Genomic DNA, 14,170 nt, shown 5'->3' on the forward strand with positions numbered 1-14,170 from the left:
AGTGGCCGCCGGGACCACATAACACCGGTCCTGAGAGATCTGCATTGCCTCCCAGCACGTTTCTGGGCACAATTGAAAGTGTTGGTGCTGACCTTTAAAGCCCTAAATGGCCTCGGTTCTGTATACCTGAAGGAGCGTCTCCACCCCCATCGTTCAGCCCGGACACTGAGATCCAGCGCCGAGGGCCTTCTGGCGGTTCCCTCACTGCGAGGTTACAGGGAACCAGGCAGAGGGCCTTCTCGGTAGTGGCTCCCGCCCTGTGGAACGCCTTCCCTTCAGATGTGAAGGAAACAAGCAGCTATCTTCTCTTTAAAAGACAACTGAAGGCAGCCCTGTTTAGGGAAGTTTTTAATATTTAATGCTGTATTGTTTTTAACACTCGATTGGAAGCCACCCCATATTCTGGCATCTCTGAGTATGTGAATCTAGCTAAAAGCTTTCTCTGTGATGGCGGGGGAAGAAATTATTATTATTAGTAATAGTAGTAGTAGTAGTAATATATACTGATTTTGGATCATGGTGCTAGGATGTGTCAGGGTGGGCAGGTAGCTGCAAAGAGGCTGCCCCAATTTCTGCGGTGGGGGTGGGCAGAGGGAAGTATTTTGGGGAGTGCAAGGAGCCCAACATCATCTGAGGTGGTGGCAACAACAAACTATTACTTATGTTGCAACCAAGCCTGAGAGAGCCAGGGGCTTGAACGCTCCCCTTTCCCTTCCACTATAAGCTCAGGGAAGAAATTCGGATACATGCACTTAAGTGTTTTGTCTGAACCTGGATAAACTGTGGTTAGTCTCAACTACAGCTGACTGAAGCAAGCCAGCTTCAAAGCTTGTTTTGTGAAGCGGACTTATTCAACAGAGAAGATAAGATTAACACAGTTGAGGGTTTGTATGCAATACCAAACCATTGCACTAAATCGAAATCTTCCTTGCAGTTGTGCCGAGCTGGGGGGAGGCACAAGAGCTCCCACTCAAACACACAATAAGCCATAGTTTTATCATTAAGGCTGAATGCAGGTAATAAGCAGATATATTAAACAGGCTGCCGTATTTTGCTTGCAATTCAAAATTAAATAAACAGCCGGCTTCAATGTCGGGAAAGAAAGGTTAGTACTATGCTCACCTGAGTGAATGATTCCTGGTAAGATCTGGTTGCCGCTCCTGCAGAATTTCAAAGATATTGGGCTGTCGCAGAAAGGCGACAATCTTGTCGTTGTAAGCTGAAAATTCAAGAAAGGGCATCTTACTGGAAAATACAGCTAACTAAAACCTTGGGGGTTTTAGGCTCAACTACCATCTGTGGTTAAACCACAGAGCCTAGGGCTTGCCGATCAGAAGGTCGGCGGTTCAAATCCCTGTGACGGGGTGAGCTACCGTTGCTCAGTCCCAGCTCCTGCCAACCTAGCAGTTTGAAAGCACGAAGTGCAAGTAGATAAATAGGTACCGCTCCGGCAGGAAGGTAAATGGCGTTTCCGTGCGCTGCTCTGGTTCGCCAGAAGCGGTTTAGTCATGCTAGCCACATGACTCAGAAGCTGTACACCGGCTCACCCCAGAGTCATCCGCGACTGGACCTAACGGTCAGGGGTCCCTTTACCTTTACCGTCTCCCTGAGAAATGGATGCCTTTGGAGAAGGAGGTGTCCAAAGGGACAACAACTATCTTTTGGCACTTAGCCCCTGCTAGCTAAATCTAACTCTTAACATGATGATCATCAGTGGTGCGGTGGTCCAGGATCATGGGGGTACTGAAGAGCCATTACTATTACCTGCAGGGCCCCTGTTTCCTGCATGGCAGAACCACCCAATCAGCATGGAAGGGGAGTCTTTTAGCCACTGTATGCTCTGAAGCTAAGCACTAGAAACACTAAAAACATAAGGTGCTTTGGTTTCAAAGGAATGGTGCTCAAGCTATGCTATAAAACAGAAAAGCCACCCTGAAAGAAAATATTGGAGCACTCCAAATCATCTGTCCCTGCATGCGAGCAGAAAATAGTAAAGGTAAAGGGACCCCTGACCATTAGGTCCAGTCGTGGACGACTCTGGGGTTGCAGCGCTCATCTCGCTTTATTGGCCAAGGGAGCCGGCGTACAGCTTCCAAGTCTTGTGGCCAGCATGACTAAGCCGTTTCTGGAGAACCAGAGCAGCGCACGGAAACGCCGTTTACCTTCCCACCGGAGCAGTACCTATTTATCTACTTGCACTTTGACATGCTTTCGAACTGCTAGGTTGGCAGGAGCAGGGACCAAGCAACGGGAGCTCACCCCATTGCAGGGATTCGAACCGCCAACCTTCTGACTGGCAAGCCCTAGGCTCTGTCGTTTAACCCACAGCGCCACCCTAAAAGGCAGCACATGAAGACTTGCATTAACCATTGCAATCTAATTATTATGATGATGATTTTGTAATCATAAGATTATTGAATAATCATAGAATTGTAGCGTTGACCATGAGGGTCATCTGGTCCAACCCCCGGGAATGCAGGAATCTTTTCCCAACGTGGGGCTCAAACCCATGACCCTGAAATTAAGAGTCTCGTGCTTTAACAACTGAGCTATCCCAGATGCTTAGAGGCATGGTCACGCGGGGGCATGACTATACTATCACAAGACTCTGCACATCAGAATTTCCCACTACACTACTGATGATTTTACTCTCTTTTTTCTTCTTCCCAAAGATGGGGTAAGGCATGGAGAGAACCAGAATAAAGGTGATTCATGGGTGGAGGAACTTGTGCCATAAGCACTATTGAACAGGATAGCTGCAGCAGCATTGAAGTTGCTATCCACACAGAAAAACATTTGTGGCAGTGCTGCTTCCTGTGGCAAGAACCACAGTTTATAAGTAACGATGTCTAGCTGCTTGGGTGTGCTGACCCGCAGTCATCCGGTGCAGACAAAATTTAAGTTAAAAAAAAAAAGCAAACTAGAATCTGTGCACCTAGTATGCTAAAACACAAGAAGAATTAAATTCAGAGTACCGAATGAACGTTATCACTCAGGCTCCAACCGGATAGGCAACACAATCCTTTGCATGCTTACTCTAAAGCAGGGTGGATAAAAATAAATGATTTTTTAAAAAATTGGACTTTTTAAATTTAAATCGGTGTGATTTTAATTGGATTTTTAAAATAAAATAAAATCTTTCTATAGTTTTCTATTTAAGTTATATTATAGTCCAAAGTCTATGCATCAGGAAATAAGGATTTGTTTTAAGTTTTTCATGTGTGCTAAAACTCAGCCTTAAGGGTGTTTTTTTTTTTAAAAAAAATTGTTTAACCACATGAGTTAACAAACATTGATACATATGCTATAATGTAATTGCTTTAGTTAAATAATTAGTTTAAATTGTTATTAAGGAAATGATTATTTTTCTCCTTCCAATAAAGTACAGCGGAAAAGTTGTCCAAATATATAGAGTTTACTTATTAAAACTCACAACAATTTCATCATTATCTGTCTATGTATTTCTAATAGTATAACCAAATCAATAATTTTTGATGTAACTGTAAAAACTACTCTGAAAATTTATTATTCCAAAAACGAAACCTTCCCCTGGTTGTAAATATTAAGGTGATACCAGCAAGAACGAGTCTTTCTGTAAAAATAATGATTTAAAACAAGTCTTACTGACTAGTGATTTAAATCGATTTGATTTCAATCAAGTCCACCCTGATCGGAAGTAAGCCCTACTAAGTTAAATTGGGCTTGCTCCTTAGTTAAGTAGGTTTAGGACCGGAGCCTACAAGGCCTGGAATCCATTCTGTAGTTGCATTTGAAGTAGAGAAGCTTTTTCAAAGCGTTACCATATGCAACACTGAGGGAACGGGCAGCAGCAGAAGCTTAAATCAGCAGCGACTGTCAAGAAACAGTGCTGCTGAGCAAACATCCAGGCACTCCATCAGGTTAATTGGCCGTGGGTGTCTTCCCCCACAATGTGACAGCTGCTACATTCAGTGAATTAGCTTCTGTTCTTGAAAGGCATGAATCACCATAACTGGAGCCAATGGGTTTTGCCGTGTGTAAGTAAGAATCGGGCGCACAAGCAGTTTCCAAGACAACTCAACCCACTGAAAAGGCCAAGCTGATTTTAAAAGCAACAGCGCTGCGCAGAAACCCGAACCACTTATTAAACCGGTGAGCACCTTGCAACTTTCATAATCGAGCATTTCACGCAGAAAACAGCACACAAAAATGGTCAACCTGAAAGAATGCTTTTTGTTGAAACTGCTCTTGCTGTTCTTTTCTGATAACCATCTGCTGCACCCTTAAGGTTGCCGGATGCAGAATATCAAACTGTGGCACACTTAACTCGCATATTTATTAAGCAAATGTTCACTGCCTATATTTGCAATTTTCAATGTTTGTGTTTTTCTCAAGCAGATCTTTCTGAACAGCTTTCATATTTTTCCAAAGCTCAGCAAGGCTACAATGTTCATATGGAACGCCACACAAATGGAGACTTCTGCCACAGAACTTTTCTGTGGCTATATATCCATGGATAACCTAATATTGAGGAATAAGGTTAAATAATGTTTAACAAAGGCAAAATGTACAGTGAAGGAATGGGAGAGGAATTCACTCAGTCTCTTTTTGCAGCAAAATGGCCCAATCTGACATTCCCAAACTAATTTGGGGATTGGAATGCAACTCCCAGGCAGATCACACACTTTTCTGGATTCTGCACAGTGGTTTCAGTGTGCAGAATATGTGCACAAAAAATACCTATTTTATACAAAGCATGTTTGCAAAAGGTACATTTTCATGAATGAATCCACTGAAAAGCATTGAAAAGTGTACAAAACGGTGCACCGCATAAATGTGGTCTTTTTGTGCATTCTTTAAAAAAAAAAAAAACCCTGCACAAAATGTAATGGAATAGCTGTTCAGAGAAACTCTTTTGTTGAAGTCTTCTTAATGCATATTTGACTCTGCTTTTGTGTAAGTGCACACACCAAGCAACTTGGAAGTTTAAAAACAACAGAACATTAAGATGTAAAAATTTAAAAAAAAACTCAAAACATTTTTAAAACAGAGATTAAATCCTGCCAATTATTCTGCACCTTTCGTAATGGTGGCCAAGCTCTGTCTTAGTAGGGGCAGGTTAATTCTGTGTCCAGGGCGGCCGTCTACCAGCTCCACCTGGTATGCAGGCTGAGACCCTACCTGCCTGCGGACTGTCTTGCCAGAGTGGTGCATGCTCTAGCTATCTCCCGCTTGGACTACTGCAATGTGCTCTACGCATGGCTACCTTTGAAGGTGACCCGGAAACTGCAATTAATCCAGAATGCGGCAGCTAGACTGGTGACTGGGAGTGGCCGCCAGGACCACATAACACCAGTCCTGAGAGATCTGCATTGGCTCCCAGTACATTTCCGAGCACAATTCAAAGTGTTGGTGCTGACCTTTAAAGCCCTAAATGGCCTCGGCCCAGTATACCTGAAGGAGCGTCTCCACCCCCATCGTTCAGCCCGGACATTGAGATCCAGCGCCGAGGGCCTTCTGGCAGTTCCCTCATTGCAAGAAGTGAGGTTACGGGGAACCAGACAGAGGGCCTTCTTGGTAGTGGCACCCGCCCTGTGGAACGCCCTCCCTTCAGATGTGAAGGAAATAAGTAGCTATCTTATCTTTAAATGACATCTGAAGGCAGCCCTGTTTAGGGAAGTTTTTAATATTTAATGCTGTATTGTTTTTAACACGCGATTGGAAGCTGCCCAGAATGGCTGGGGAAACTCAGCCAGATGGGCGGGGTATGTATGTATGTATGTATGTATGTATAAATAAATAAATATAATAATAATAATAATAATAATAATAATTATTATTATTATTGTAGGCCAAAACCAAGGACTCACTACAACACTGACACTTCTTGATAATTGAGACACCCCTCTCCCATGAATGGCTTTTTGACTGAAATCTGGAGTTTTACATCCACTCTGGATGTAGAAGTTGTTTGGCACCATCCATGTCTGAAGTCACATGCTCAAAATTGCACCCATGTGATCTGTATTGATGATTTACATCAGCATACATCCAAGAAGCTGGATATCCTTCATTTTCATACCAAATGGAACATCAGGATTCAAAAGTAAGGCTCAGACTTGATCTTTCACTTGACCTGGTTTGTGCTTCACATTAAAACCATTGTTTTAAGACTACCTAAGGTTTAACGTTAATTAGCAGCATGCAGGTGAACGCAGAACTTCCTTCCTAAGGGATGAGACATTCTCACTGCATCTGCGAGCCCTTTTAAATAAAAGTAAGGTAATGCAGGTAGCTCGTAACTTTCATGAGGGTTTGTTTCTGGGGGTCCAGAAAGCCAGGAGCCCCCAGTTGGAGGACTGCTTACTGGGCTTTGGGAAGGAGGCAGGAAGACTCTAGGTCAAAGCTTTCCAAACTTTTCATTTCATGACACAGTAATTCAATTTTCCTAGCAAACTGGAGGCCTGGGAGGTGTGCTGGGAGCGTATGTTGGAAACTGAGATATGAAAGCTAGGAGCTAAATGGCACATTAAACCTAGGTTATGGGCACTATAACAAAATGTCTAGGTAAAGGTAAAGGTACCCCTGCCCGTACGGGCCAGTCGTGTCCGACTCTGGGGTTGCGCGCCCATCTCGCTTAAGAGGCCGGGGGCCAGTGCTGTCCGCAGACACTTCCGGGTCACATGGCCAGCGTGACGAAGATGCAGCTGGTGAGCCAGCACCAGCGCAGCACACGGAAACGCCGTTTACCTTCCCGCTAGTAAGCGGTCCCTATTTATCTACTTGCACCCGGGGGTGCTTTCGAACTGCTAGGTTGGCAGGCGCTGGGACCGAGCAACGGGAGCGCACCCCGCCGCAGGGATTCGAACCGCCGACCTGATGATCGGCAAGTCCTAGGCGCTGAAGACTGCAAAAAACAAAGCGATATTTCCCCTGCCCGCCCCCCTAATATTCTTAAGAGGGTCTCTTCTCCAGTCTTCGGAGAGTTAGCTGGAAATAGGGAGGCAGAAAAAGGTCCCCCTTTCCTTCCAACTCTGCAGTTTTTAAATCTGAAATCTTAGGAGCAGTACTGCTCCCAGAGCTCGCATTAATGAAATTCCCGGTCACAAAGCGCACCTAGAACAATGGGTGTTTCAAATGCTGCACCTACACACTGCAGCTGACACACTCACATGTCGACACACAGTTTGGAAAGCTCCGTTCTGGGCCCCTACCAGAGCCCACACACTTCCTTCCCAATGCCTCATTTACCCAGATTTGGGAAGGCGGCGCAAGGGCTCCGGTGCCACCTTCCGAAAGCCAGGTAAGCCCGCAATTGCAGCTGTGCACAGGGAGAGAGGGAAACTAATAAATGGCAAGTGAGTTTCCTCCCCTCTCCATTTATCCCCACCACCACCTGTTGCAAAGCTGCATTCGTGTAAGTAAAATAAGCATAATATGTGAGTTAGCTATATACACCTCCTCAACCCTGGCAATGTAAAAACTCTGGAAGGTAAACGGTGTTTCCGTGCACTGTTCTGGTTTGCCAGAAGCGGCTTAGTCATGCTGGCCACATGACCTGGAAGCTGTACGTCGGCTCCCTCGGCCAATAAAGCGAGACGAGCGCCACAATCCCAGAGTCGGTCAAGACTGGACCTAATGGTCAGGGGTCTCTTTACCTTTATAACCCTGGCAATGCCTTGCTATAGATAACTTTTTAAAGACCCTTTTGTACAACGTGTTCCTAGTTACATAAACTTTTTTAAAAATGTGAAGAGGCTTTGCAATCTCACCGACAGCAAGTGCTGCCTTTCAGAGAACAAGCTCCCCACTTTCAGCCCTGTCTAACTAAACTCTCACCCATTTCTCTCAGTGTTCCTGTATTGAGCTCTGGTGGGTGGAAGTTGCTACCAGTCCAGGAGCTAATTAGCTAGAACGATTTGGATGTTCTTTTTCCAACGTTATCCTCCTACCCCGTCCTATTGTCTGTCAACATCAGACTCTAGTTAATCCATGTCTGAAAGGTCACAGAGTGGCCTCCAAAAAGGCATTCGGCTCAGGTAGTCCTGCAAAATGCTGGATGCTTGGCAACCCTAAGGCACAAGGCCGAGAAAAATGCTCACAGAAAACCAAAATAACCAGCTCCAGTTGTAAAGGAACACCTGCTGGGTTACAACATTATAGCACAGCATTTAACGCCAAGAGTTTACCCCAAGCAAGATGTGTGCATATATCAGAGCCACACCTAGTATCTCACAGTATACATTTCACTAAAGTCCACTCGTGCAACACTGGATCCTGCCCAATATTTTGTTGTTGTTTTTTAGAACAGGAGTAAATTGCAGGAGAAACCTCATGCCTTAAAATGGTAACATAAGACACAGCCCTCCCATGCAAAATGCAAACAAAGCATGACTCTACAAGGCACACATACCCACAGGAACCATGTCCTGGTATTGAGCCCTGCTCACTGTGTTGAATGTGCTTGATGGCCGCGGCAAAACAGGAGGTCCTGAATGGCGGGAATCCTCTCCTACCTAGAAAAACGAAACAAAACAAAAAAAGAGAGGTCATTATTCTTAGGTACAAAACTGATTTGATCATTTTGAAAACAGCAGCCAGGGGGAAGCAGCTTTTGGTTGGTGAGAAGTGAGGAAAGGAAGTTGAATACTTTCCCATTTTAAAAAATAAAATCCTGTCTGAAGCTGCTGTTTGAACTTCAGGAGAAGCCTCCATAGGCACCAATGAGAGCTTCCCCTCAAAACACAAATAGCAGCTTCAGAGAGTTTTCTGTCAGGACTGAGCAAGAGTGTGGGAGAGAGTTAAACTTTCCCTCAGAGCCTCAAGACTGCTCATTACGTAACCCCAAATGTGCACATTCATTACATACACATATTAACTACATTATAGTTCCCAGTTGTGGTAGTTTTGGGGCCAATGCGAGACGATTATCAAAAGGACCATGGTCAGAAAGAAACGCCTTACTTTACATTGTCATTTAAAATATTTTAAAATAAAGTAAAGCAGTTTTGCTTTACTAAAATGTTGCTAAAATGTTTCTTCAGACATTTAACCTTCCACCGTGTTTGAGGTCCAAAACAACCTCCAGTGGGGGTCTTTTAATTATGCAAAAACTCCTCCTACCCCAACTTCACATTACATCCTCTCTTCTAGAACAAAGCGATCCCAATTGTGCTTTTTTATAAAAAATATTGTGTCTATGTATCAATTAGAAACTAGTGAACGGGGGACAAATGAAATGTAGGTGCATTCACAAATGACAAGGTGAAAATTATCATCTAACAAGCTTTAATACAATTTCAACTCTCTTTTCTGTTTTCTTTTCACATTGGTATCAGTCTCAAATACATCCAGTTAAAAACAACGGGAGAAATTCAGTGTAGCACTATGGCAACCAGTCTATCAGTACAAAGCTTGCCACACAGAACAATTCCCCTTCTTCAAATGCATGCTGTTCTCGGGGTTCTTCTGACCGCTCCACTGAGCCAATTTTGGGGGTGACGTGAGGAGAGGAGGTGCAGGCATTCAGGGGAAGATGTGGGAAAGCACTGCAGTGCTAGCTAAAGTCCTTGCAAGGGTTTCGGCTATCAGGCCTTGCAAGCTGAATCCAGTCCGATGTCTCAGCTGGCACCTATTTGACTCAGTATCTATTAAAGGACCACAATGCACTCTACATGGGGCTACCTTTGAAGGTGACTCAGAAATGACAACTAACCCAAAGTGCGGCAGCTAGACTGGTGACTGGGAGCGGCCACGGAGACCACATAACACCGGTCTCGAAAGAGCTACATTGGCTCCCAGTATGTTTCCGAGCACAAATCAAAATGTTGATGCTGAACTTTAAAGCCCTAAACGGCCTCGGCCCAGTATACCTGAAGGAGCGTCTCCACCCCCATGGTTCAGCCTGGACACTGAGGCTCAGCTCCGAGGGCCTTTTGGCGGTTCCCTCACTACAAGAAGTGAGGTTACAGGGAACCAGACAGAGGTCCTTCTTGGTAGTGGAATGCCCTCCCATCAGACGTTAGGGAGATAAAGAATTACACAACTTTTAGAAAACACCTGAAGGCAGTCCTGTTCAGGAAAGTTTTTAATGTCTGACATTATATATATACATATATAAAATATGTATACATACATATATATTGCTGGAAGCCACCCAGAGTGGCTGGGGAAACCCAGCCAGATGGGCAGGGTATCAGCAATAAAATTGTTGTTGTTGTTGTGATTATTATTATTATTATTATTATTATTATTATTATTACACCATTACTCTACTTACCAACCATAAAAAGCTCAGTCTGGGCTGAGAGTTTAAAATAAACTTTTATTTTACTTTGTGTAACATTTAACAGCCTGGAGGAGTTCTGTTTCCGCTGAGAACTAGTGTGCGCTTGAAGATTTTCCCCCAATGTTTGAACAAATCATAACTGATTGCAAGTAACCCTGCTTTTGATACGCACCAGAACAAACAAGCTCAGCTGACATTGCAGGCCTTGGTGAGGTTTAATATTCTTTATGGCTTTATACTTGGGTCCCATAGAGGAAGCACAAAAGCAGCATCTATGACTGTCGCTTCCCTTCACAGTTACAGCTGAGTGCATTCTGCTCTGTAAGAGCAACCTTTACTTCTGCAATTTCCTGGCTCCCATAGGTCTTTGTTACATGAACTTCGGGGGTTTTTGTAGTTCATCGCTCCCTGCTCTGCAGGCTCACTGCATACCCTTTCCTCTCAGCGTGAGAAACATACATATTTGCAAATCTTCACCCACAACTTTGTGTCATTAAAATAGATCAAACCCAACTTGCTTTTTTAAGATGCCAAAGAGCCACAAAGAAGCAAAAACACAGAGTCTCCCAAAACTAGATTTGTACTTTTCTCAGTACAGGAGAAAAGTGGGGGGAAACAACTCCTTTTGAAGTGTGTCAGGAAGTGGGAATACCAGTATTATTTGCTCCATCTCCTTGATTTACTTCCCCGCCCCTTTACAGCCTCGCCCCTTCAAACTTTGACCCCAAGAATAGTGGACCAAGCTCAGAAAAGGTCTTTATAAGAAGGAAAAACAAGAAGAGTGATGACCTTTCAGTTTAAAAATGGTAACCTTGCAAATATTTGTAAGTTACTAACAGGTTACTATTTGCTTTATACTATATGCTTCATTTCAATATGCACACCGCTCTATCAGCAGTTGTTTTCGGTTTTTGCAACCCACTCCCTTGCACGGTGACTTTTAATAAATTAAAGGGAGGGCCAGGAGAATGACTGTGCACAGACCAATATGCAGGAAGCAGAGTTAACACACAGCAGGGGCCCAAAGCATACCTGTATGCTTATAAACACACTTGTTTTTATTAGAAATTATTAGAGGAGGATTCCAAGAATGGGCTCGGGTCCAATTTCTTTGTCAGTATGGTACATGTTCTGCTTCCCCTGCCTGCCCCCCACTTTTGACTTTCAGTGCATCCTTTGGTTTGACTTGAAAGAGATAACCATATCAAAAAGCCATGATGTGAAAAACAGGGTGCTCCTGTTGCTGCTGTTCTGTGAACAAATATCTGTATTCAAAGGCCCTCCAGTGGTATAAAGGGGAAATGGCAGGGACACTTTGCAAAATATAAAAATTGTTATTGCAAAGGTCAGGGAACTTTCGTCAAGCTGGCACAACCTGAATCCAGCTGATTCAGGCTATAATCTGACACGCTGCTATAGATTCCAGGGGAACTGAGAACTCTTGTCACCTTGGTCCACGAGTGATAAGATAGCTAACTGCAGTATTTGCATATTTTGTTTTCTGTGATGAACTTGTTTATACGAGCGCACTGCTTTGCAATTGATGACTGGCTGTGTTGAGATCAGTAGGAAGGTAGCAGGCAACTACAGCCCAGTTCTGGAGCCCAGAACCCACCAAAACTTCGAACTCAAATGCAGCTTGGAGCCTACTGAGCTGCAGGTCAAAGATACAGTGTTAGAAACTGAGATATGAAAGCTATGAGCTAAATGGCACCTTAAACCTAGGTTAAGGGCGCAACAATGGAATGTCTAGGCACACTTTTTATAACAAGAATACAAAGCTGAAAATGAATGAACTGCAGCTAAAATATCACGCTCGTTTTTCACATGATCTAGTCCTTCCCCTGCCCGCCTCCTCAAAATTCTTAAGAGGGTCTCTTCTCCAGCCCTCAGAGAGTAGCTGGAAGTGGAGAGGCAGGAAAAGGTCCTCCTTTCCTTCCACTCTGCAGTTTTAATCTGAAATCTTAGGCGCAGTACTGCTCCCAGAGGTCAGAAACTGCTTGTGCTAATGAAATTCCCTGTCACAAAATGCACCTAGAACAACGGGAGTTTTGAACACTGCAAAGATATTATCAGCCTGTTAAGGCCCTAAATTTGAGACCGGAGTACTTTAAGGATGGCAAACACCAGTATCTGTTAGATAGGTAAAATCTGTTAGATAGTTGAGCAAGCACACAAGGCAGGGCCTTCTCAGTGGTGAGTTGTGGAACTCCCTTCCAGTTTATAGCAATTTGGTCCGTTCAGTCCTAACCTTCAATAAGGACTTATATTTTAACTATGCTTTTCCTTAAGAGGATTTTGTTGATCCATTTCAGAATCCTGCAGGTATCTATCTGTCTATAAGCATCCAGTGTCTAATTCTCGGCCTGTGGTTCTACTGTATTTACTCTTTGCACATTACTTTGTGACATTGCTTGGCCATGAAAAGATAACTGGGTAGTTTTTGTATTTATTTCGATTATATATTTTGTGTTTTTATAGTTCTATTTTATCCTGTGACCTGCCCTGAGGCCTGCTGGTATAGTGCGGTATATAAATTTAATAAATAATAATAAGCTTTTCAAAGCTCAATAACAGAAAGAAAGAAAGAAAGAAAGAAAGAAAGAAAGAAAGAAAGAAAGAAAGAAAGAAAGAAAGAAAGAAAGAAGTAAATAACTCCCATGCATCTATTGTAAACCAGCTAAAACGTTCCCAAGGCTGCTTTGTCTTTGATAAAGCTGATCTGGGTTGGATTTGACATGCGTGGCACTAACTTTTCTTTTTTAAACATATCCAATAAAATATATAATGTATTGTCTCTGACAGTGAATAATAATAATAATTTATTATTATGCCCTGCCCATCTGGCTGGGTTTCCCCAGCCACTCTGGGCTGCTCCAAACAGAATATTAAAAACACGATAAAACATCAAACGTTAAAAATTTCCCTAAATAGGGCTGCCTTCAGATGTCTTCTAAAAGTTAGATTGTTTATTTCCTTGACATCTGATGGGAAAATAGTGGCCAGAATGTTGGGACTTGAATGGCCAGGGCCTGGGTTCAAATCCCCACTTGGTCATTAGTTGTTCTCTGAATGGTTTATTTGAAAGGCCAGACTTCCCCAAGCTGGTGCCCTCCATAGGGAAAACAGCTTCCATGATCCCTGGCCATGCAAGCTGTGCTGAACTAATGTTCAGCAAAATGTGGCGAGCACCTGTTTGGGGAAGGCTGATCCAGGTCACCGATGCAATTACATTCCGAGGACGGAATCAGAAGACTGACATAACAATGAATGTTATCTGTCATGAATGTAGAAATGGGACTGTGAAGAACCAAGGATCCTGTAACCAGGTGATCGCTCTCTCTCTCTCTCACACACACACGGGCTAAGTGCTAGCTTACCTCACCAGCACTGTGGCTGCGTTGCCTCGTCAAATGTTGCCGGTGGACCAATGCACTCGTCGGCCTGCTGCTCTGCAAAGGAAGCCGTGGGTCGATGAACGTCGTGGTGCGGGAATTGTGGTCGACAAAAAAAGCCTGGTAAAGAAGCAAGAGGAGACGAGCGGGAGGAAAGCATTTCATTACTTGCCAAAACCTCACTCTGATTCCTGTGGGTATTTCTGTCTGCACGCCTTCCTATGTTAAGCTGCACTTGTGAGCAGCAAAGCATTGGGTGGTTACAGGCTCAGGAAGTCTTATGTTCTAATGGCCGTTAAGACCTTTAACTTTGTCACGCAACAGGGAACTCTTTGGGGGTGAGAGGGTGGGTGCGTTCTAACACGGGATTACCAGCACTACGCAGGCTTTTGGTGCTCCAAAAACTGTTCCGATTCTCGTGTGCACAGCAATTCACAGACGTCAAGTGAAACGAACAGTGAGATTGCTTAAGAGACGAGGACTTGAGCAACTAATCACAGAGAATGAT

General features: G+C 43.8%; 1 protein-coding gene across 5 annotated transcripts in view; it reads right to left on the reverse strand.

Moving 5' to 3' along the window:
* HECW2 (HECT, C2 and WW domain containing E3 ubiquitin protein ligase 2) overlaps positions 1-14,170 on the reverse strand; it is a 194,730-nt gene that overhangs the window by 38,577 nt on the left and 141,983 nt on the right. For all 5 annotated transcript variants that reach the window (XM_081902138.1, XM_081902139.1, XM_081902140.1 and 2 more), the window contains 3 exons: positions 13,648-13,782; positions 8,393-8,495; positions 1,123-1,219 (listed from right to left, as the gene is read on the reverse strand). In XM_081902138.1, the coding sequence (XP_081758264.1) occupies positions 1,123-1,219; positions 8,393-8,495; positions 13,648-13,782 (335 nt within the window). The remainder of the gene's footprint in view (positions 1-1,122; positions 1,220-8,392; positions 8,496-13,647; positions 13,783-14,170) is intronic.

Source organism: Podarcis melisellensis (genome assembly GCF_964234715.1).
Source record: "Podarcis melisellensis genome assembly, chromosome: 1".
NCBI classification, from domain to species: Eukaryota; Metazoa; Chordata; class Lepidosauria; order Squamata; family Lacertidae; genus Podarcis; species Podarcis melisellensis.